Here is a 25,585-nt window from a genome sequence, read left to right as displayed (position 1 = left end):
GCGGTCTAAATTAGAGGCCTGATACCAAGGAGGGCTCCAGAGCGGCGCTGTAGTCCGGGGGGGGGGCGGATTTGTACCAGACCCCCCAGAATGGTCGACTGGATAGCGGTGGGGGTAGCAGGGGTGGCGGTCTCTGTATGGGGGGCCCCTGAAGCGCTATGGAGCCGCTGCTGTTGCAGAGACAGGGACGCAGAAAAGCCCTGTCTCTGCTGTGCCATCCAGTCCGCACTTTCCCCCGGCCCCAACAGGATCCCTCAGCCGGCCTGGGGTCCCTGGAAGCTGCGGAATGCTGCCTGATCTCCGACCCTACCTGAGGCGTCTCAACCTAATGCCCCCTGCGGGGGATTAGGGAGGGTGCGTCTGTCACCGTCAGGGGGTCTTCATCCTCGCCTCAACCTCAACCCAGACCCCTTAAAGGGGTTGGGGAAGGAGGGGGGTCTCGACCTCAAACCAGGACCCGAGGGACTGGGGAGGGAGCGACATGGGGAATAGCCACCTCGACCTCAACCGGGTACCCCTAATAGGGGACCGAGGAGGGAGCCATGCCGGGGGTCTCGCTGGAGACCCACTTTTCTTCATCTGTATTTCCGGACGAAAAAAGGAAAAAAACGGAAGAAAAAAGGTGTGCCTCCTTGCGACACTAAGCAAAAACTGGAGAAGGCTGACGCCGTCCAGGGGTGTATACTGCAGAGGAGGAGCCAAAGTTAATCTTTTTCAGATTATGCATAGTGTCGCCTCCTAGTGGACAGCAGCATAACACCCACGGTTCTGTGTCCCCCAATTAGGCGACAGAGTAACATGATTTTCATGCAGGACAATGCTCCATCACATGCATCCAAATACTCCACAGTGTGGCTGGCCAATAAAGGTCTAAAAGAAGAAAAAAATAATGACATGCCCCCTTGTTCACCTGATCTGAACCCCATAGAGAACCTGTGGTCCCTCATAAAATGTGAGATCTACAGGGAGTGAAAACACTACACCTCTCTGAACAGTGTCTGGGAGGCTGTGGTGGCTGCGGCACGCAATGTTGATCGTAAACAGATCAAGCAACTGACAGAATCTATGAATGGAAGGCTTTTGAGTGTCATCGTAAAGAAAGGTGGTTTTATTGGTCACTGATTTTTTGTTTTTGAATGTCAGAAATTTTTATTTCTAAATTTTGTGTTGCTCTATTGGTTTACCTGGTGAAAATAAACAAGTGAAATGGGTATATATTTGGTTTTTATTAAGTTGCCTAATAATTCTGCACTGTAATAGATAACCTCCTAAGACAGCCAAATCTAAAAAAAAAAAAAAAAAACCCACTCCAACTTCCAAAAATATTAAGATTTGATATCTATGAGTCTTTTGGGTTGATTGAGAACATTCAATAATAAAAAGAATCCTCTCAAATACAACTTGCCTAATAATTCTGCACACAGTGTATATATGTGGTTTTAATCACAGCCGAATAAGTGATTGACATTTTATCTGCTTTTTGAATTATTATACATTTATATAGCGCCATTTATTCCATGGCGCTTTACAGGGAATAGGGGATATGTAGACAAGTACAATAAACATGTGCAAGACAAGGGACACACAAGTACAGAAAGAGAGGACCCTGCCCGCGAGGGCTCACAGTCTACAGCTGAATAAGTGATTGAAATTTTATCTGCTTTTTGGATTAATTCCTTGTTCCAGGAGCATCCATGCGCCGGACAATGGGATTATAACTGAAGACCTTCCAACACACACAAGCTGGGAGCTGTATACCCCTTTTTTCTCTTCTGGTTATTGATATATTTTGTTTGGGCACTGAAAACAACAAAGAAATGTTCCAATTTGAGGCAATATTTTCTAGCAAATGCAATAATAAACGTCCCCTTTTTAACGTCATGCAGGAAAGTCACAAATAAAGAACACAAAAGGCTAGAAACAATCAGTTTATTGGGTTTTAAAATAAACTAAGTGTACAATTGAAAGAAGGGATTTGGCACTACGCTATACCGTGGTTACACCTGTGTGCTGAGTGCTGGTAATCCGGCACTGGGTCTCTGCTGTGCTTCATAGTATCACCGGGTCACTTGCTCAGCAGGTAGGCAATAAAAATAACAGCATTCCTTCAAGGAACACAGTACACATCTTTACAGAGGGAAGATGAGTTTGCCAAAATGAGAATTATCTCCACGTATAAAGTACTTTGCTAAAAATGTCACCTAGTAACATATCAGCAGCAGGAATATCGCAAAAAAAACCAAAACTGCAAAAAAAAGGCAGGTGTTCTGTATATATGTCTGTGTGTAAATACATATTCACATGATATACACACACACAGACATAATAACATTAATAAAAGTCAAGTGCTTTAAACTAAGAGCAAAATAAGGAAATAATTTAAAAACACAAACATATGGCATGTCACCGGACACAAAGCTGAAACCTAGCATCTCTGTCTGCAAAGCTGCTCCTTACAAGCCAACCCTGTCATTTCATGTAAAAGGTTGCAACCTGTACAATGTTTTACTACTGTTTCTACATTTTATACAGTTATTTAACACATCTGGAAAAAAAATTAAAAAAATACTAAGTCTTATTGAGTCTTTGTGGTGTGTGGCAAAAAAGCCAGTTATTATGTATTTTTGTATTTAGATAAATCAAATATTTTTCAAGCACAAGTGTCATCCATCCAGGAAAATCGCCCGACGCTTCAAGCACGGGCAACTGGGTACCCAAAATTAAAACTTCTAAGTTGGGCTTGGGTCGTCACATCACACAGATTTTTCCCTGGGGGAGGAAAAAAACATTAATGTATTTCAAAGTAAGATAAAGTGATTGTTGTGACAGCACAGGAACCAAAGAAGGGCAGCAGAAAACATGAAACTGGCAGAAAAGGTTTATGGACATCTTTAGAGGAATAATTGTTAAGAATTTAGGACAAAAATAGTAATTAAGGGTAGCAAACCACCTCAGTTATCTAACTCCTCCTAAGGGCCCCGTTACATGCTCCAATGTCCTAGCGATCCCACCCACGATCCAACGTGGATGGGATTGCTGGGACATAGTTAGCTGATCGCTGGTGAGCTGTCACATAGGCAGCCCCTACAGCCATCAGGACCAGCAAGCTAGCTGGTATCCAGGGTTAACAGCGGGTATCCAAGCGCCTTAGTTACCCGCTGTTTACCCTGAATACCAGCTCCCAGAGTCTGCTGTATGGCGCTGGGAGCTTGATGATCATTGGTCTCCCACTGTCACATGCAGCGATGTGTGCTGCCCAGCGGGACACCAACGATAGATTTATGGCCCAGACCATTAGGCAACGATTAACGATCAGCCAACTGGTCGTTGATCGTTGCCAAGTGTCACACGCAACGATGTCGTTTCCACATCGCTGCAACGTCACCAAACTGGTGACGTTGCAACCATATCGTTCACAATAGAGTTGAGCGTCTTTGGTCGGATCGGGTTTCATGAAACAAAATTTGTTTCAGATGAAACTGGTCCGACTAGGGCAAAAAAAGTCGGAGTTTCGTCCGAAACCCGACCCCAGTGCAAGTCAATGGGAAATAAAAGTCGGCATTGAGTGGATGAATGTCATCCGCTCAATGCCGACTTTTATTTCCCATTGACTTGCATTGGGGTCGGGTTTCGGACGAAACTCCCGACTTTTTTTTTGCCCTAGTCGGACCAGTTTCATCTGAAACAAATTTTGTTTCATGAAACCCGATCCGACCAAAGTCGCTCAACTCTAGTTCACAATATCGTTGTAACGGGGCTTAAGTGAGAACCTTCTGTGACACGTTATCAGGATGGGGCCTTGTGAGATATGAGAACCTTCGCCACATCTGTATCTGGATTGTGTTTTGTCCAGTTTCCTTTGTTATGAAAATAAATGTATAATATCTAGCTCTTTTGCAAACATTTCTACTTGTTACTTTGTACTAACAAAAAAAAAAAAATAAGTAAAGACTGTTCACAAGCAGAAAAAGCTGGATCATTTGCACACACAGAGCAGCCTTCTATTATATCATGGGTTGCATCATTCTCTGTATGTTGGCATCACATATATGGTGCATGGTCATAAGGTATAAAGATATTTATTCGCTACAGCAACAACCATAATATATTGTACAATGCTGTAGCGACTGATGTGCTCTGAACAAATCACCCACAGCAACCAATATCACTGGAATTAGATTCAAGTGTCCTTTCTTTTAACTTTGGGATTAAAAAGCACGCTCCACTTTTTCCTACTCCCAATTTGGATATATCTACCTCTATTTGTCAATGCAGTCCCAAAGATGAGGTGTTGGGAACTAAACTGAATGAATATGTCACCTGTTATGCATAGTAGCACGGAGAGACCAGGAGATCGGTCAGTACCACCAACTGGTCATCCGTGAATTGCTGCTTGTGTTCCTGCCAATTGTCATGGTGTGTCCTCCGGAAATTAGATAAGGTTTTCTTTACAGTCATCTAAAAACAGACCAAAATGTATTGCAAATTTATACAGCATCAAGTAATTACATTTCTACTAAAATAAATATTATATATAATATTATATATAATCTTCCTTCTCACCCCCCCAATGGGGGTGGTCTTTTTTTCTCCATCCTCATTCTCTGGTCCTCTACCAGAGGCCTGGGAGTTTGAGGGCTCTGCGCCGGATCTTAGTTGTTCCCAGCATTGCGCTTTTCTGAACACAGAATTCAGATGTTGCAGCCATTGTTCCAACTTCGTGGTCACTGCTCCATGTCTTCCTATCACCACTGGAATCACTGTTGCCTTCACCTTCCACATTTTCTCCAGTTCTCCTTTGAGGCCCTGGTATTTCTCCAGCTTCTTTCGGATGTTGCGGTCACTTGGCACTACCACATCTATATGTACATATTCACACACATACACTACACACATACATATATTATCTGTGTGTACAGCATATATATATATACACATGGTGTAAAATTTTACATATACTGTATATATGCTGTACACACGTGTGTACAATACACACACACACACACACACACACACACTAGAATACTGAGAAAGCATATTAGAATACAAACACAATTCATAGTCTGCACATGGCATTTATGACTAGGCTGAAGGAAGTTTGCCATGTGATTTAAGTCATGACAGCCAAGAAGCCTAGTGTTCTGAAAAAATAAAGGAGGCAACAAGAGTTTACCTGTGAAAGTGCTAAACACTGGTGGCATCACCAGATTTCAGTGTATTAGGAGACTACATGAAGAGTGGAAGGTTGGAGCCAGCTGCATCATTATTATGAACTGTGCATTTCACATACATAATTGCTGTAATGTTTATAAACTAGTAATATGCACATTACGTGATTCCCATTACCTCAATAGGTTGTGGATCATTCAGATGTACACTAAGATCCATTAGTAGCTGTGGCATCCATGTAGGGACATCATAAGGACTGGATAAAATGCATGCACTAAGCCCTAGGACTCCAGCATGGCGTTTGACAAGATCTGTAGAGTTATATAAAAAAAAAAAAAAAAAAAAAGTATAAAATGATATGATATATTACTGCAAATAGGGGACACCTATACCTACACACACACACATATATATATATATATATATATATATATATATATATATATATATATATACACACACATATATACATACACACACACACATATATACACATATATATATACACACACAAATATCGCTTGGCCAGCCGCCATTAAGCCTATGTCCAATCCTCTGATGATGTCACTAGCGCGGTGAAACATGTTGTGGGGACGCTGGTGCTAAAATTTAATGTCCTATTCTGCTAATATGTATTAGCATACTGGATGCTATTCACTTCCTAAACGTAAATTAGCAGGAATACTGCATAAAATAACTGCAAACTTCTGAGACAGATTAGGAACAAAACGTTTTATACCCTTCATTCCTTCATTATTTTTGTTATACTAATGCACAAAAGAGACCCTGGATAGCCACCTCCTGACGGAATCATATCCACGGATGCTCCTAGTTCTCGCTTTCGTTTTTTAGGCAGTCTTGTTTTGCAGAGCTTCTCAATGTGTGCTTGCATAGCTGCATCCATCTTCAGGAAATTGCATTGTAAAAGACCACTAAGAGTAGTGGCGGCCATTTCTCTGACCTAACGAAAAAAAAAAAAAGCACATACATGGATGAAAATAAAATACAAATTACCGTATATACTCGTGTATAAGCCATCCTCCCTAATTTTGCCACAAAAAACTGGGAAAACTTATTGACTCGTGTATAGGCCTAGGGTGGAATCCATAGACTATGCCCCCATATACTGCTCCATAGTTTATGCCCCCATATGCTGCTCCATAGTTTATGCCCCCATATGCTGCTCCATAGACTATGCCCCCATATGCTGCTCCATAGACTATGCCCCCATATGCTGCCCCATAGAATATGCCCCCATATATTCTGCCCCATAGACTATGCCCCCATATGCTGCCCCATAGACTATGCCCCCATATGCTGCAAAAAAAAAAAAAAAAAAAGAAAAAGCCATACTCGCCTCTCCTGGGTCCATCGCCGCCGTCTCCTGCTTCTTGTGTCAGTGACTGTTCAGCCAGCAGAGGGGCGGTGCGCACTAATCACGTCACCCTGCTGCCTAAACGTCACTGACACAGGATGCAGCAGAGACAGCGGAGAGGAGCGATGGACCGGGGGACAGGCGAATATAGCTATACTCACCCATCCTGCCACAGTCTCTGCAGCCTCGCTTCTCCACTGTCTCCCTTCCTGTCTTCAGTGGTCATGTGGTACCGCTCATTACACTCATGAATATGCGCGTATTCATGAGTTTAATGAGCGGTACCACATGACCACTGAAGGCAGGAAGGGAGACAGTGGAGAGGCGAGGCTGCAGAGACCGCGGCAGGACGGGTAAGTATGATCTGACACCCCTGCTCCCCCCGCCGACCCCCAGGTATATGACCCGTGCATAAGCCGAGGGGGAGACTTTCAGCCCAAAAAAATGGGCTTAAAATCTCGGCTTATACACGAGTATATACGGTAATAGTATAACAAATCTATCTATAGACCCATTGTATAATTATCTACATATAATTTTCACATATCCAATATTATATCTATCTCCAATACTTATGTATAGATCATGTATCTAATATAGATCTATATTCGCTTCATACACATACAGTATGCACATATACAGTATACATACACAAATACTGATACATACCATAGACATGCATAACAGAATAAAATGACTGATTGTTAATAGCCCTGGATTGAAGCTGGCAGCTTTACTATCCTAGGGAAAGCTTCTGCAGTCAACTAGTGACATTTTCTAGGATATTATATAAAAGCATATCAGGGTTAAAAACTGCGAGTAAAATTAATGAATTTCAACTTGAAAAGGATGAAGGAAACAAAGTGAACCCCATCCAGAAGGTTCATTGACAGACTGAGTCATGTAACGCGGCTCGGGCTATATGAAGCCTTGGTGGTGCACCTTCACGGCAATTAATAGGTTAAGTGCTTCGCTATTAATCATCAGATCATAATTACTAATAAGTACATATTGTTACATGGTGAAATGTAAACAAAAAAGGTTCATCTGTTCAGTGAACAAAGCAAGGCGCGGCGCTTCGCATGAAATGTGCCCGATTATCGCAAATTATCTCCTTGAACATAATGTTCTGGAGCCGCACAAATCAGTAAGCAACGGCAAGTGCTGCTCTAATTACACAGACCGGCCTGACAATAAGCTCATTGGCACGGCCATCGTACATTATTAAAATGTGATCAAATTGATTAAGAATTGTCTAACGTATGAAGTGAAAAAGTATGTTGGAAATTCTGCTGACAATTTGCAGGCCCCTCTCGGGAGCAGAGCTAATAAACGAGACATGGATGGAATAAGTGGAGGCTCGGCTGTAAAATGAGCACACTCGCTAGGGAGCCTGACATTTGTCTCCCGCTGTTCCCTGGACACCGTTCCAGTTATTGTACATTCAAATTAATCTCCGATAAGCCAGAAATGGGTCAGTCATGCTGTCACGGGGCTACATGTGCTCACATGAACACAAAGGGTACACGGCCTGTGGTCCTTATAATCTGCAATGAGTACTGGAAGAGCATCAGGGGACAACCAAAAACCTACTAAGGGATGGAGAGCTCAATTGTGGAGCATCTGGTCATCGAGCGCTGTATTGTACTGTTCATCATCCTGGAAAGTTAGGAGTAAATGGACAATGAGGTGTTACCTTTTTACTTTTCAGGAGGGTGTGGCCCAGCACTTTAGCACTAATTGGACAGTGTGGGGGGCTACGGGGACATCCCTTTAATGGTAACACCTAGCTGTAATTTCTCATAGTAACAGAGGAAGTTATGGGAAAAGGTGCTCCATAATACAAGCATTTAATGAGAGATGCGTCAGGACAGTGGACAGGGCCTCCAAGGTTTCTCTTCTTTCCTCTATGGAAATTATTCTGGTGATTTTTAGTGGTGGCATACTGCCAGGTGTGATTGTGAGTAGTTAAGAACAAGGCACCCAAAGCCTTTTCAAGGAACAGTGCCACCACACTGACTGGGGGAGAAGCGGAAAAGCTGCATTTCAGCAAACCATGCGAGTGCATAGTATAGAGCTGCGGTCCCAGCACAGGCGCAGACGAGGGATCCCAGTTCACTCCGACTTTTCTATTATTGTCTCCGTGCCTTTGTAAAATCCGCTAAAATGGAGGATCCGTTCCTGAAGTGACCACAACGTTTGTCAACGGACCGTTATTTAAACGGATCCGAGGAAAGAGAGAGAGAGAAAGAGAAAGAAAGAAAGAGAAAGAAAGAGAAAGATTTTCCAGCCGCCAGAACAGAGTTTAGGGTTAAATTTCCGGCTGAGTGAAGTCTTTCAGGCATGCGCAGTGAGAAGTGCGGATCCTGCCGCCCGAAAAAACGCTACATGCTCCGTTCGGGCATGTCGGCGGACATCAAAATTTTGGCGGACCCGCAAAAAAACAGATCCAACCGATGGCCATCCGTCAAGATCCGATGGTAATGCAACTCAATGGTCCGTGAGGAAGGCACATCTAGTGCTGAAACATGTAGTCCCTTACTGGAATGCTACTAATTGATTGGAGTTCATCGTACTTTTTATGATATAATGGATTAATAAAGAAGTTTTTACAAATCTGGTGAACTTTCATCCTTTTGCTGGATCCCAATTTCCTCATATTTCTATTTGTTGGGGCATACTCCCTGCCTGGATCCGTGCAAAGTATAGGGTGAACACCGATTACTGCATCAAGAGGAACTCCTTTATGGTGAGCTGGCTATATGTTTTTCACATTGTTTGAATATATATAACTATAACTACACATTTTTTCACATTATGCCCACAAACCTAGTTGCTTTTGATTTGGGTTTTCTGTACTATATCAACACAAAATAGCAATTATTTGTGAAGTGTAAGGGTATGTGCACATGATGTGGATCCGCAGCAGATTTCCAAGGGATGTACAGCACCACATTAACCTATGGAAAAAAAAACCGCAGCGGTTTTTACTCCTATTCTATTCAAGGAATCTGCAGGTGTAAAAACTCAGGCAAAATACGCATTAACTCCACAGGAAACCTGCAGATAAAATGCAGGCATTTTGACCTCCGGATTTTGCAGATTCCATGTGGAAAAATCCGCACACGAATCCGCAACGTGTGCACATACCCTAAAGGCTACATGGATATGTATGTCCTGTATGTCTCTACCAGCATTGCACACCAAGAGGCTGAACATTTGTGTCCATTTGCTATGTGATTTCTGTCAGGACTGTAACTGAGCCTTTCACACACATGAATATACTTTATTTTATTTATTTTATAAACCTTACATTGTGGCCCTGGCAGTATATTTTGGGTCATTGTCCTGTTGGAAAGTGAATCTACGCCCCAAGTCTTTTGCAGGCTTTAACAGGTTTGGCTCCAGGATTGCCCGGCATTTAGCTCCCTCCATCTTCCTATCAACTCTGACCAGCTTCCCTATCATTGGAGAAGAAAAGCATCCCCACAGCATGATGCTGATGCCGTGGATCTCTGCAGCTCCTCCAAAAAAAAAACAAAAAAAACAAACAAAAAAAAAAACAAAAAAAAAAAAACTATGGGCCTCTTGGCTTGGCTGCTTACCTTAACTAGTGCTTGCCTTGCTTAGGAGGTCAGCTGAAGTGAATGACTATCTTGGCAGATTTGCAGTTGTGCCAAACTACTTCCATTTTTCAAGGATAGCTTGAACATTTCTCAGTGAGATGTTCAGAGCTTGGGCTACATTTTTTTTTTTTTAAATAACCTATCCCTACTTTTCTCTTCACCACAACTTTATCCCTGACCTGTCTAGTGTGTTCCTTGGTTTCCAAGATGCTGTTTGATTACTAATGTTCTCAAACTTCTTAGGCCTTCGCAGACCAGCTGTAGTTATATGGAGAATAAATTACACACAGGTGGGCTCAGTTTACTAATTATGTGACTTCTGGAGGCAGTTGATCACTCAGGATTATATTTTGGTGTATGAGACTAAAGGGGGCGGAATAAAAATGCAAGTCATCCTTTACACTTCACAACTGCTTGCTACTTTGTGTTGGTAAATCACGTAAAATACCAATAAAATACATTTAGAGCTGGTGGGTGTAATTTGTAGAAAGGTTCACGAGGTATGAATACTTTTTCAAGGAGTTGAGATATACATCTATTACACATACAAGATTTCCTTCCTTTTTAGATTGAAGGAGTTTAACACCATTTCTGAGTGACGTCATATTAGTTACCTCTAATTGCTCATCCGCCATCAGCTGCAAAACCAGCCATCTGATGCTCTGTACTGTCTCTTCATCATTAAGGAACATAAAGAGATTGTAGAAGACCATTGTCTGAGTATAGGTTAAAACTGTGTATCTTGCATGCCAGGAACTACTTTTTGCAGTCTACAGATTCAAATGGAAGAAAAGGTCAGTAAGAAACGCATATTCAGCTGTGTCAGAATTGTAAAGAATGCTATAATTACATTTTTTTTTTTTTTTTTAAAGAATTGTAACATAGCCATAAAAATTTAGTTGTCACATGGTTTCTCCGTTTTGTGCACCCATAGACTTGAATAGGAAAATCTCATCTGACTCTCGGAAGAAACTGGTGCTTGCTGCAAATTGTTTCACATACAGATTTGGTCCGTGAAAAAAAAAAAAAAAGAAAAAAAAAAACATTCATTTTCACAGCCCTACTGAACATTGGTCTGAGTGTTGTCTGTTTTTTCACTGACAGAGAAAATGGTCGTGGGAATTAAATCATAGCTCCCTTTCACCCCATGATGACAAGGTGAATTTTCACGCTCATGTTTACCCCCCCCCCTTTTTTTTATCCAAAAGATATATTTTTTTTAATTTTGCAATTGATAAAGCAATATAGGGATTTATTTTGCGTGCAATGAATTGCAGTTTTGAATTGCACCATTGATTTTACCATATGAAAAGCAGTAATTAAAATTCAAAGTGCAGTGAGCTGGCCAAGAGAAAAAAATAACGCAATTTTTCCTTTGATTTTTCATTTTATGATATTCGTTGTACAGCTAAAAATGACCTGCCAATAAGATTCTTCAAGTCAGTTACCAAATTTTTTTATTGTCATAGTTTATGTATTTTAGTGGTTAAACCAATTCTAGACCTGGTAAGAGCTGATCAGTTAGGCTAAGTGCACACGTACCGGAACTCTCGCGGAAATTACCGCAAGAATTCCGGAATTCCAGTCCGCGGGAAAATCGCATTTTAAATTCCCGTGATTTTCCCGCGGAAAAACTAGCATTTTGCAAGCGTATTTAGCTTGCAAAATGCTAGCGTTCTCCAAGCGATCTGTAGCATCGCTTGGAGAACTGATTGACAGGTTGGTCACACTCGTCAAACATAGTGTTTGACAAGTGTGACCAACTTTTTACTACTGAGGCCGCCTATGCGGCATCAATAGTAAAAGATAGAATGTTAAAAAAAAAAAAATGGTGTTATTCTTACCCTCCGACGTCCCGCGCATCCGTTCCCAGTAATCCTTTGCGAAAATGCCCACGATGACGTCGGTTCTCGCGGGATCGCGACGTCTCGCGGTAATTCGCGATGACTTAGCGCGAATGACCGCGAGACTTCGCGATCCCGCGAGAACGGCCGCCATCGCGGGCATTTTCGCAAAGGACTACTGGGAACGAGAGCGTGAAGAGAAGCAGGAAGACTACACGGGACGTCGGAGGGTAAGAATAACAATATTTTTTATTTTTAAATTCTATTTTTTACAGGGATATGGTACCCAAAGCCCGGAGGACAGTCTCCTCTCCTCCGGACCATGGGTACCATCCGCAAATGTTCTGCTTACTTTCCGCATGGTGGGCACAGCCACATGCGGAAAGTAAGCGGAACAATGCATTCCTATGGGTGCGGGATCGCCGCGATTCCGCAAATTAATGAGCATGCCGCGGTTTTTACCGCGAAGCGATTCCGCAGCGGTAAAAACCGCAGCATTAGTACAGCATTGCGGAATCCCATAGGAATGCATGGGATGCTTATTTTTCGCGTTTTCGCGGCAAAATCGCGCGGTTAAAACCGCCGCGGAAACGCGAAAAAAACGCCACGTGTGAACTCAGCCTTAATGTGGTCACTATCTTCTGAGACCCATAACTTTATTTTTCTGACAATAGACAAATATAGGGGCCTGTATTTTGCGTGGTGGGCTGGGAATTTTAATTATACCATTTTGGTTTTTGATTACTTTTTATTGTATTTCTTTACAAGAGATGCAGTGAAAAACTTTAATTCTAGTATTTTATTTATTTTTCCCCTCTTACTTTCTAGCATTTGCAGTATAGGCTTATTACTTGTATATTTTGATAGATTGGACTCTAAGGCTACATTCCCACGATGAGCTTTTAATGAATTTTTGATTTTAGATTCTCTGCAACATTCTGCACCTGTTGAGTAGATTAGGTTACTTTATTTTTTCAGTGCATTTTTCAGTGCGCTTTTATTGCATTTTTTGACTTTACATTATTGGGTTTTGTTATGTCAGGTTTTAAATAAAACACTTCCTGAGGAAGCTGCGGCGTAACGCGCGTAGAGGCGGCAGGCTTGGGCAGCACTCCTCCTTATTCCATGTAAGTTTTGTGATTACAGCACCTTATATTGTTTAACCTGTGTGTGCACTTTGTTCCTATGATAATAGGCTAATCCCTGCGCGTGTGCGCACTTCATACTTATGCTAATAGGTTAATCCCTTATGCAATACAGCACTAGCGCACTTTTTGCCTATGACAATAGGCTAATCCCTGCACGTGTGCGCACTTCATACTTATGCTAATAGGTTAATCCCTTATGCAATACAGCACTAGCGCACTTTTTCTACCACCAGACACTTTACCCTTTTGTTTCCTCACTTGAGGTCAAATGCCTATATTGGGCTTTAAATGTAAAATGGGGGTGTTTTATTAATTTTTAGTGCTTGAACTGATTTAATATGGATTATCTCATATGTAAGGTGTTATTGTTGTTATTTATGCCTTTTTGTTTGCTTGCATTAGCAGTAATGCTCTGTTAATTAATTTTAATGTAATGAAATTTATTTGCTTTGCAAAAATTCTTTATCCCTAGTTCTTGCTTAATTGTCTTGACAGAGGGATTTGTGTGTATTAGGTTTTAAATAAAGCAGTGGTTTTTTTCTATACTTCCTGGGTTTGGCTTCATCGATATACGGTAGTCACGTCCAGACTACCTTTGTCTTTAGTGCAGTTTCCGCAGCGGAAATGCACTTGAAACGCATATGAGTTGTTCTTACCTGCAGATTAACCACAGTCTAATGCAATTTTACTGGGAAATCTGCATATAAAACTAAGCGTACCCGCAAGAGAAAATGGCGCATTGTGAATTTGGAACACGCACCGCAGGTCAGTTTATGCTGCGTAAGAGAAGCACATTGGGCACGAGATTTCTATAAATCAAATCCACTTTTGGTACCCCCATCGGTACTGTGAACGCTCCATTAAATGCCACTGTGAATGTCTAATACAGCCAGCATCTGCTGTGTGTTGAGTGAGCTCAGCTCTTGTGCCCCCTGTATACACGATGCCTACGGCGCAGAAACAAACATGGAAAAATTACCCAATTTCACAAATAATATCAAGAAAACTCAATATTACCTGCATGGTGGCCAATCAAAACATCTACACACCACTGTGAGAAATGAATGGCCAGGAAGAAAGAAATGACAATACTACTGTGTATTAAATTTAGGCTACATGTAATATAGAAGCTGACATTATCTAAATTACACATGGCAGATAATCATTTTACATTTATGACACCCTAACAAAACACAAGTGTGCACCCTAAAAACTGGTGGGTCTCTGCACCCCGTCTGTCAAATAAATCCAGAGATCTTCGTATTATTAAAAGGACTAACCATAGGCAACATACTCACTTTTTGTAACACATTGAGAGCCATGGGCACCTGTTCAGGGTAGAGTAGCCCCTGAGACATTAGGGATAAGCACATTTTTGCATCTCTTTTCAGCTCATCATAGTTTGTATCATTTTCCACAGGTGCAATCTAGTGAGACAAACAAAAAACCCTGGAAATGACTATAACATATAGGGTTTCATACACATCTTATTTCTTCTGCATTGCGTAGCTGTACAATAGTCACTGTATATATAGGCAATATATAAAAACTATCTTTCCATTTCTCCAAGAATGCAAATATACACCACTGCTTTACATCACTGAATCAGACATTTGGCATTGTGCTTGGTGAGGTAAGTCTAAGGCCTCTTTCACACTTCCGTTTTTTACAATCAGTCACAATCCGCCAGGTTTTGAAAAAACGGATCCGCAATTTTCTTTTGAGGATCCGTTTTTTTCCCCATTGACGGATTTCCGTCCGTTGAATCCGTTTTTCCGATCTGCCAAAAGTTCCTGTCCGTCACCATCCTCAAAGATTTCAAAACGGAGCTTGCAACGTTTTTTTTCTGTGGCAGATCCTCCAGACACTCATTTAACCTGAAATTCTTTCTGGGTGCCAGACAAAAAAAAATCTCTCTCTCTAGGCTTTGATTCCTTTAAAATTCTTCATTTGTCGGATCCGTCAAAAAAACGGACGGGTGACATCCGTTGTCATCAGTACTAAAACGGATCCGCCATCCGTCCTTTTGGCGGATCTTGACTGATGCAAAAAACTGAAGTGTGAAAGAGGCCTTATATGAAGCCGCTTGGCCATGGAAGACATGGCACTCTTGGCGCACAGTTTTTGTGCTCATGTTATTGCCAGACGAGATTTTGACTCTACAAAGTATTGGTGACTTTCAGGCACTATGCTCCCAATACATAAAAATCAATCTTGACGATTGGGTACGGTGGAGTCAGAGGCACCTGAATCAGGAGCAAACTTAAAAGTGGCATGGGCCTGTGTGTGCCTCGCCATAAATCTTACTCCAGGCAGTGCAATGCAGCTCTTCGCCCTGTCTCACTCCAGCATTTGAAAAATGCCAAAAGTCAATAATATTTGGTGCAAACTTGAGTTGCACAAAAATACTGGAACTCTTCAAAGTGCCAGATTCATGAATCAGAGCCTATGTGCCCCAGCACTCGGTGATACCACTGTATTATTTAAGGTGGTCAAACTTAAAGGCTGGAATGCGTTCACTTCTCAATACCACTCACAGTGAAAGGGGTTGTCCACTACATTGTATATTGCCCCAACCAATTTAACCCTTGTAAAGTAGTAATTTTGTAAATATCTCGTGTCATCTGTGCCTGTGAGCAGCGCTATCCCTGACAGCTCACTCAGCATCACGTGACCCCCGGCTGCAGCCGCTGCTGACGTCAAGTTCCAGATCTTCTGCATTCCGCCAGGTATGATCCAGTTGCGAGCAACCCTCCTGATTGACTGGGCTGTTGGAGCTTCATCGCACATCACAGCATGGTATCCATCACGCTCTTGTGGCTAATCAAAGCAGAGGAGAGAGGTAAAGCGCGCACTGGATACTGGGCTGTGATGTGCGGTGAAGCTCCGTCCCCAGCCCAGTCAATAAGGAGGGGTGTGCACGACTGGGTCATGCCAGGGGTAATTCAGGAGATCGGTAACTTGACATCAGCGGAAGTCAGCCGGGGTCACATGATGCCGAGTAAGCATTTTACATATATACTTCTTTACAAGGTTGAAACTTAGTGGGTGAATTATAAGATTTAGTGGATAACATCTTTAAATCGTGGCATATTTACTTGTACACACACATTACTGAGACGTGCATAATAGAAATATACACATTATAGGTATGACATTTCTGATGCTTGCCTTGAACAGGAGTGGTAGAAGCTGCAGCTGCTCCGGCACGGCGGTACAAAAAGATCTTCCCGCACTCGCCATAATCCATTTCAATACTGTAGAATAATAAAACACATTAGAAACGTCAGCATTAGGATTCACCACTACTGAAATGTAAGCGCCACATAAAAAGCATGCAAACTGTAATCTGTCAAAACCAACTCCAGCCAAAAGCATATTACAGCAACCACTTACTGGTTTTCATCAACTTAATGGCCTGAGTTCTCTCATCTTGCTCCCCAACTCCATTTTCTTCCATCACATGATTTTGGATTTCTTCATCTGCCTCCATGAGAGGCTTCAATTTCTCAAGAACACGTGCAGTGAATTCAGAAATCCGAGGAGACTTGGTGGGCGCAGTGTTTAGCAATGACACATCAATCATGAATATGTAAGTCAGCACACTGTAAGAAAAAGTACTTGTGATCAGTCAGCGAGGAGGCTGGTGTCATATCCAGGATCTACTGACAAGCCCACAACCCTCTCCATATGCCAAATTATGGCATGGGGACTTTACAAAGGGATTCCCTCTCGGGCAGGGACCACTTCTATAAGACCAAAAGCAGAGACATCCTTCCTTTTTAAAATGTTCAAAATGACTCCTTAATACACAGACGATTACAGAGAAGGGTCACTCACCTTCCAATTCGCTCGCGGACATTTTTGTAGACTTGGGTTAATTTCGGCTCTAGATATGTCAGCAACCTGTGAAGTAACTCTGGAACTCGCCATTCCTGTTGTGCAAGACCTCCCTGAAGAACATATAATCGGCTGAGGAAGGAGATTAAATGTTGTCATTAATATATGGTCTCATAAAGAGTATTGCCACGAGTGCTCTCCAAACATAGTGGCAGGTGGTGGAAGGTCATATGGCACCTCTGATCTCCATACAAAGGGCAAGGTGCTGACTGATACAAGGCCACTTCAGTTACCTAAATGTCAGTGCACCCAACAAGCCCTTACACATCTAATCAAGGAGACAGCTTTTTTTTTCATTTCGGCAAAGTGAAAACAATGACTTTATTGCATAAATAGTCATATGAGGGCTTTTTTGTGTGGAATAATTCAGATTTTTAAATACCACTATTCTGGGGTACATATTGTACAGTTGTTTCAAAATAAATTGTCCATCCAGGACTAAGATATTGATAACCTATCAATATTAAATCAATGAGAATCTGACATCCAGTGCCGATCTTCAGTGATCAGACTCCACTGCCGCCCATCTGTAGTGGTCATTCTTGGGTACTACGGCTCAGCTGCAGTACCTGAGGACAGCTGATACTGCAATACTGGTGTTCTCATAACCAGATAACCACTCATTGGTCAGAATTGGTCATCAATATCCAAAAGTCCAGGACAACTCCTTTAACTTGTCCACAACTTTTTTGGAATGATATTGTGAAAAGGAAGACAAAAGCAATTCTAACATTTTCACATCGTTTACTGTGAGGTATGAATAACATTACTTTACCATCTACCTGTAGAAAATTGCTATTACCAAAGTAATATTCAGTCATTTTTATGTCTTCCTAGCTTTGCAAGAGAGAATAAGAAAAAAAAATTTGTATTTTCGTTGTCCGATTTCATAGCTTCATTTTTGTCGTTAGTTTAACCTCTTCATGACCGGAGCTTTTTTCGGTTTTGAGATTTCATTTTTCGCTCCCTTTCTTTCAAGAGCCATACTTTTTTTTATTTTTCAGTCAATATGGCCATGTGAGGGCTTATTTTTTGCCGGACGAGTTGTACTTTTGAACAACATCATTGGTTTTAGCATGTCGCGTACTCAAAAACAGGAAAAAAAATTCAGAGTGTGGTGAAATTGCAAAAAAGTGCAATCTCACATTTGTTTGGCTTTTTTTGCTAGGTTCACTAAATGCTAAAACTGACCTGCCATTAGGATTCTCCAGGTCATTATGAGTTCATAGACACCAAACATGTCAAGGTTCTTTTTTATCCAAGTAGTGAAAAAAAATTACAAAAGTTTGCTTTAAAAAAATAAATAAATAAAAATTTGCGCCATTTTCCGAGACCTGTAGAGTCTCTATTTTTTGTGATCTCGGATGGGGTGAGGACTTATTTTTTGTGCGCCGAGCTGACTTTTTAATGATACTAAGTTTGTGCAGATACGATCTTTTGATCGCCCGTTATTGCATTTTATTGCAATGTGTGGCAACCAAAAAAAAAGTAATTTTGGCGTTTTTTTTTTTTTTCTCGCTATACCATTTGGCGATCAGGTTAATCTTTTTTTTATGGACAGATCGGGAAATTCTGAACGCGGCGATACCAAACGTGTATGTCTGATTTTTTATTTTAATTGTTTTATTTTGAATGGGGCTAAAGGGGGGGTGATTTAAACTTTTTTTTATATTTTTAAAACCAATTTTCTTTAATTTTTGGCATGCTTCAATAGTCTCCATGGGAGGCTAGAAGCTTCCACAACTTGATCATCTCTGCTACATAGAGGAGATCTGAGCATCGCCTCTATGAAGCAGAATTACTGCGCTGCTACGAACGTCAACCACAGGGTGGCGCTCATAGCAATCCGGCATCAACAACACTAGACCTCTGGTTGGTATGCCGACAAACCGATGACCCCCGATCACGTGACGGGGGTCAGCAGTGCGAGTATTTCCGGCCAGATGGCCGAAAGGGCACGTTAAATGCCGCTGTCAGAGTTTGACAGTGGCATTTAACTAGTTAATAAGCGTGGGTGGATCATGATTCCACCGGTGCCTATTGCGGGCTCACCGCATCAAGGCGGGGTACTGCCACTGGACGTACTATCCTGTCCAATGGCAGTAAAAGGTTAATAGTGGAGGTGGTTATACAAGTAGTGATACAAATGTTTATTTTTAGCTTTCAATTTTCTCCTACATTATTTTTTGTTTTTTCGTCCCACAATTGGGCTTTAAAAAGTGATTGATACTCCGATATTTAAGGCCATTAGGGTGCTTTCACACTGCGCTCAGTGGCTCCTTCGGGATTTAAGTTCGAGCCACCCGAAGAACAGTATTCGGGCATACGTGCTGACTGGGCCTCAAACACTAGTATCCTGTTGTATCCTGCAGGGGTTCAGACGTAAGCCCCGACAAGGCAACTGAACGGGTGCCTGAACGCAATGCCACCTTATGCATGTCAGTATTTTACAGATATGCATTTTTTTTCAGGCACAGTCTTGGCAACCCATCAGCACCCTGGTATCGCATTGCAGGGATACCAATGGCTTCGCAAAAAAAAAAAAAAAAAAAAAAGCCGCCTTCTTCTGTAAAAGCACACAGCGGCAGCTATTGGTACTCGGCATTCTCCGGTTACAAAGATAACCAGTTTGCGTTGATCTGCTGCTGAATGCGGATGGATGGGCTCTGCACCTTAGGCTGCACTATGCATTTAAGAAGCCATTCGAGAACAGAACATGCATTATTTAAGGCACTTCAGGGCCTTTAGGATCTCAGTGCTGTTCTCTTATGCACATACCAGGCATCGACAAAGGAGCCTCCTTCTCCGCTCACTGGAGACTCTAACAGAAGCTCAAACAACCAGTAAAGTTTCCGAGGATCTCTACTCTCCTAAAGGAAACAGAAACAGACGTTAAAGGTGAGGAAAAGGTTTGTCGTAAAACTTAGGGATTTTTGTGTACTCACAGTAAAATCCTTTTCTCCCAGCCAATCATTGGGGGACACAGACAGTGCGCGTGTTATGCTGCTGGCCACTAGGACACTAAGTAAACCAGAAAAAAAAGTTAGCTCCTCCCCTGCAGTATACACCCTCTCACTGGATGAGATTTCTCCAGTTCGGTGAAAAAAAGCAGTAGGAGCATAAACAGTCAACCACCATAACTATGTCAAAACCTAAGAATGCTATAGAGAGCCAATAGGCTAAACATGGTGGGTGCTGTGTCCCCCAATGATTGGATCGGAGAAAAGGATTTTACGGCGAGTACACAAATCCCTATTTCTCCTACGCCTCATTGGGGGACACAGACAGTGGGACGTCCTAAAGCAGTCCCTGGGTGGGGAGCATACATCTGCTAATACCCCATGTACCACTCACTTAACACTGTGGTACTGCCGATTGCAGGATGTGTCTGACAGGGCTGCCAGTTCCAAAACTCGTCTGACTGACGTAATTGCCACTAGAAAGACCACCTCCCACGAGAGGACAGTCAGTGGCACGTCCTGCACCAGTTTGAAAGAAGCCTCCTGTAAGGCCCCAAGAACCAGGTTAAGGTCCCATGACGCCAATGGCCTTCTATAAGGAGGCGCCAACATGGGAGACTCCCTGAATGAACGTCTTGACCTGAAGTTTGGTGGCAATTTTGCGTTGGAATAGCACTGACAAGGCCGAAATATTAGATTAGATTAGATTAGATTAGATAAACTTTATTGATCCCGGAGGAAATTACAGTAAACAGTAAATATGGCGCTTGAGCGAACTAAGCGCGAGGCCTGACTTTAATCCGGATTGAAGCAATTCCAATAAGGCCAAAATGGAAAACACCTGAGGGGATCGACCATGATCCCTGCACCATGAAAAGAAGGTTTTCCAGGTGCGGTGATAGATGCGCATGGACACAGGCTTCCTAGAACTAATCATGGTGGAAATCACACCGTGAGAGGACCTAGCCTGTGCTAAAATCCAGGATTCAACGGCCACGCCATCAAAGACAGAGCCCCGGAGTTCTGGTGGTAAATTGGGCCCTGAGAGAGTAGATCCATGCAATGTGGAAGTCGCCAGGGGACGTCAGCGACCAGTTGTATCAGTTCTGCGTACCATGCCTGGTGCGGCCAATCTGGCGCAACTAGGATCACTGGTACTTCCTCCATTCTGATCTTCTTGATGACACTCGGAAGCAAGGGAAGAGGGGGGGGGAATGTACGGGAGCTGGTACCGCTGCCATGACAGAACTAGGGCGTCCGCTCCAATGGCGCATGGATCGCGCGATCGGGCAATGAATCGAGGAACCTTGTCGTTTAGTCTTGAGGCCATGAGATCCACATCCGGAGTCCCCCCAACGATGACAAATCTGCTGAAAGACTTCCGGATAAAGAGATCACTCTCCCGAGGCAAGGCCCTGGCGAATGAGAAAATCTGCCGCCCAATTCTCTATGCCCGGGATGTGGATTGCTGAGATGGGGGAATGGTTGTCTCGGCCCAATGGAGGATGTGACTCACTTTGTGCATGGCCATCCTGCTCAGAGTACCTCCCTGTCGGTTGATATACACTACAGCCGTAGCGTTGTCAGATTGGATCCTGATGGGGTGACCTGCGAGGAGATGGAAACTCCGTAGACCTAATCTGATCGCACGTATCTCCAAGATGTTGATGGGGAGACGTGACTCTTGAGTAGACCAATGGCCGTGTGGTGACGAAAGACCACACCCCAGACCAGAAGACTTGCATTGGTGGTTACTACCAACCATCTTATTGGGAGAAAAGACCTCCCTTGACCCAGGGAGGCCTTCAGTGTCAACCACTTGAGGGCTTGTCTGACCCGCAGGGACAGAAGGAACCGACTGTCCAGAGAGAACGGGTTCTTGTCTCAAGCTGACAGCAACGCGTGTTGTGAGGGACGGAGATGGAACTGTGCGAATGAAACGGCTTCTATCGCTGCCATCATGTTTTCGAGAACTCTCATGCTGAAACGAATGGATTAAGAAACCGGTCGGGAAAGAGTCCGCGCTGCCTATTGTAAGGCTTGGGTCTTTTCTGGAGGGAGAATGACCAACCTGCAGAAAGTGTTCAAGATCATTTCTAAAAAGGAAATCTGCTGGGCCGGTTTTGGGAAAGACTTTTCGAAGTTTATCTTCCAGCCCAGGCGAGAAAGTGTATTTACTGTTATATCAACAGATTCCTCGCAGGCTGGAAGGGACGGACCCTTGATGAGCAAGTCGTCCAGATACAGTAACACCACCACTACCCGAGAGTGGAGAATGGCCATGACAGCCACCATGACCTTGGTAAAGACCCTGGGGGCAGTGGCGAGTCCGAATGGCAAGGCAACGAACTGAAAGTGTTCCCCGTAAATTGCAAAACGCAGGAACTGCTGGTGGGACGGGTAGATTGGAATGTGAAGGTAAGAGTCCTTGATGACCATGGATGCTAGGAACTCTTTTTCCATGGAAGCGACAACTGATCGGAGAGATGCCATTCGGAATCACCGTACCTTGACAAACTGATTTAACAGTTTGAGATCCAGTATGGGCCGCATCGTCCAGTCCTTCTTTGGAACCACAAAAAGGTTTGAATAAAAACCCCTGAACCTTTCATGATGGGGGACAGGAAAGATGACTACGTCCCTTTGTAGAGCTTGAACAGCCCGAAGGAAGTTTCTTGTCTTTCTTGGGGGGAGGAGAGAGAGAGAGAGAGACGAAAATTCTATCTTGTATCCGGAGGACACCAGCTCCCTGACCCCATTGTCGTGGACGACTGCGAGCCAGGTGTGACTGAAGGAGAGTAGACGACCGCCTGCTTTGTCGGTGTCCGGCGGATACTGCAACAAGTCATTCCGTAGAAGATCTATGGGGTCTGGCTCCCCTAGATCCAGATTCCCTTGGCCTGGGCTTCCAAGAGCGATTAGGTCTGTATGAGACCTGGGAGCCTGTCTCCGCGCGGGTACCGACTTGATCCGGAAGAGAAGGTAGTGGAGGACCAACCGGAATTGTTGCGAAAAGGTCGAAAACGCGTCGGCTGTTGGCTCCGAAACGGCCGAACAGCCTTTTGTGGCGGAAGGAATTTACTCTTTCCCCGGTAGTATCAGAAATGAGCTGGTCCAGTTTCTCTCCAAAAAGACAACCAGTCTGCTAGGGCAGGGAAATCAACAATCTTTTAGATGTGGCATTCGCCCGCCAGTCGCAGAGCCATAGGGCTCTTCTAATGGAGAACACATTAGCGGCAGTTTGAGCAGCGCAATTGGCGGCATCTAAAGAAGCATCCACTACAAAGTCCGCTGCGTGAATTATCTGCCTGGCAACCCTGGTTGCTTCCGGAGGAAGATTAGTACCCTGGAAGGCAGTAATTAAGACTTCTGCCTAAGCGGCCATTGCCTTAGTGACCCAACTCGCCGTGAAAGATGGAAAAAGCGCCGCTCCTGAAGCTTCAAAAACTGAGCGGGCAAGGTAGTCAATTTGACAATCGGACGGGTTTCTGACTGAGGAGCCCTCAGAAACGGATAGGAGCGTTTTAGAAGCAAGACGCGATACAGGAGGGTCCACCGAAGGGGACTGTAACCAATCCTTGATTAGGTCTGGAGCAAAAGGGTATTTAGTCACAGTAGACACTTGCCCTGTGAACCGCTTATGTGGTCGATCCCTATGTTTCTGGACAATGTCCTTAAACTCCGGATGGCTGGCAAATAACCTGAGTACACGTTTGGTCCTCGTAAATGAGATAGCGTGTGCTGGAGCGGGAATATTTTCCTCACCCAACTCCAGAATCCTGCAGACTGATTCTATAAGAGAATCAAGCGACTTTTGGTCAGTTGGAGGATTCAGAGGGGCTGACGTGTCAGATTCGAATTCAGAGTCGTGCTCACTGCGAACAATAGGAGAGGGAGAGCGAGAGACAGAACTCGCCGGTGCTAAAGCGCAACTAGGGGACGCGTCATGGGTCCGCTTTCTAGCCTGACCATCCCTTGAGCGAGTACAACCCTGCCGGTGGACGGTTCCCTGCCATCGCCAGAGCCCTTCTCGGGCGGTAAAGACGCTTTCTGACTTAAAGAGTCTTCCCGGAGGGAGTCTATGGCTTGGGTCAGTGACTCCACCGACCGTAACAGGGACACAGCCCACTCAGGGGGACTAAACGCAGGAAGCCCCGCAGCAGTTGCGGCGAGGGGCGTTGGAGCGCAGGCCAGGGCGCAGGCCGGGTCACAGTCCGTGCATAATGGATTAGTCTGGGCACTGGGCAAGGCAGTCTTGCAAGTAGTACACGGTAAAAAAAAATGCAGTGTGCTTCTTAGCAGCCCTTTTAACCTCCTTAGATTGAGACATAGCGCTCCTGAAAGGGTTAAAGGCAGAATTTGTTCTGCAGCTGCATGGAATGTTCCGGGAAGGGGATAAGCTTTGTTCTGAGGGCAGATGCAGCTTACCCCAAGTCCAGTGCTGTGTCCCGGGAGGAATAGCTGTGGCCCTGTGGTGTCACCCGGTATCCGGCAGAGTGTGCGCGCCTCACAGCCTATTTCCAGAGCAGGCTGAGGTACATTTCATGCTCCCCCACCCCCCCCCCCCCCCCCCCGAGACTAGGATTGCGCCTCTAATAAGATACGAGAGGCGCCAAGGAGGGGGGGCAGCGGCGTTGCCGGCGCTATTCAAATTGCCGCCTATTAGGCCGGAAAGACCGCGGACTAAATATTTGGCCTACCCGCGGTAAGCGCCGAGAGCGGGGTGGGTCAGCGACGATGGGGCGCCGGAGCACCGCTGCTGAGACAAATTCAGCGCCTCTCCCCGGGGACCAGACCCGACCCCATACCTCTACTCCAGTGCTCAGGCCTGCCATCGCTGTCTTAGCCATCCATGCAGGTCTTCTCATCCTCCTGGGCTGATGTAGCAGAGCTGGAGGAGTTCTTAAAGGGGTATGCTGAATCAATCCACCCTATAGGTAGGGGGATGGAGAGCTATGGGGCTGATTCAGGGCATTCGGGAGCGCTGTAGGTAAGGTCCTCCGCCGTCTCCATGCACTCCATGCTGCGCTTGCCCTCATAATCGTCCACTGTAAGGAATCATCGTCAGAGGAATCAGCCCCGTTCGTTGCAGGAAAGTGTACAGGGAGGTATACTCCACGTGCTTGCCTGTTGTTGGTTTGGGGGAGAGCGGGCCGTAGAAAGGAACCGTCGCCTCCTTCACTCCGTTAATTAAAACATAAAAATTTACAGAAAAATCAAAAATAAAAAAAAACAAAAACGGTGGGGTCTGAAACCGGACCCAAATGCCTCCTGCAGACACTAAGCAAGAACTGGAGAAATCTCAGCCAGCGAGAGGGTGTATACTGCAGGGGAGGAGCTGACTTTTTCTGGTTTACTTAGGCTAGTTTCACACTAGCGTTTTGGAGCGCAGCGACGGCCTGCGCACGGCCGCCGCTAAGCCCCGCCCCCTGCCACGCCTCCGCCAGTAGCTCCGCCTACCGGCGCAAGACGCTGCATGCGTCCTGCGTCCCCTATCTTTATCACTGGGGGCGCAGGCCGTGCGCAGTATGCGTTTGGCGGCGCATGCGCCTTTTTGACGGTG

At 44.2% G+C, this 25,585-nt stretch overlaps 1 protein-coding gene across 2 annotated transcripts in view; it reads right to left on the bottom strand.

Moving 5' to 3' along the window:
- Positions 1 to 1,915: 1,915 nt before the first annotated feature.
- The window catches only part of PSME4 (proteasome activator subunit 4), a 219,507-nt gene continuing 195,837 nt past the window's right edge, over positions 1,916 to 25,585 (bottom strand). For both annotated transcript variants that reach the window (XM_073553924.1, XM_073553925.1), the window contains 10 exons: positions 19,841 to 19,932; positions 17,003 to 17,134; positions 16,559 to 16,767; positions 16,334 to 16,419; positions 14,461 to 14,589; positions 10,785 to 10,940; positions 5,968 to 6,130; positions 5,347 to 5,480; positions 4,321 to 4,458; positions 1,916 to 2,769 (listed from right to left, as the gene is read on the bottom strand). In XM_073553924.1, the coding sequence (XP_073410025.1) occupies positions 4,324 to 4,458; positions 5,347 to 5,480; positions 5,968 to 6,130; positions 10,785 to 10,940; positions 14,461 to 14,589; positions 16,334 to 16,419; positions 16,559 to 16,767; positions 17,003 to 17,134; positions 19,841 to 19,932 (1,236 nt within the window). In that variant the 3' untranslated portion in view covers positions 1,916 to 2,769; positions 4,321 to 4,323. The remainder of the gene's footprint in view (positions 2,770 to 4,320; positions 4,459 to 5,346; positions 5,481 to 5,967; positions 6,131 to 10,784; positions 10,941 to 14,460; positions 14,590 to 16,333; positions 16,420 to 16,558; positions 16,768 to 17,002; positions 17,135 to 19,840; positions 19,933 to 25,585) is intronic.

Source organism: Dendrobates tinctorius, unplaced genomic scaffold (assembly GCF_039654945.1).
Source record: "Dendrobates tinctorius isolate UK_male_01 unplaced genomic scaffold, ASM3965494v1 ptg000203l, whole genome shotgun sequence".
NCBI classification, from domain to species: domain Eukaryota; kingdom Metazoa; phylum Chordata; class Amphibia; order Anura; family Dendrobatidae; genus Dendrobates; species Dendrobates tinctorius.
Note: the sequence above shows the minus strand (reverse complement) of the source record. Positions and strands in the feature narration are given on the sequence as shown.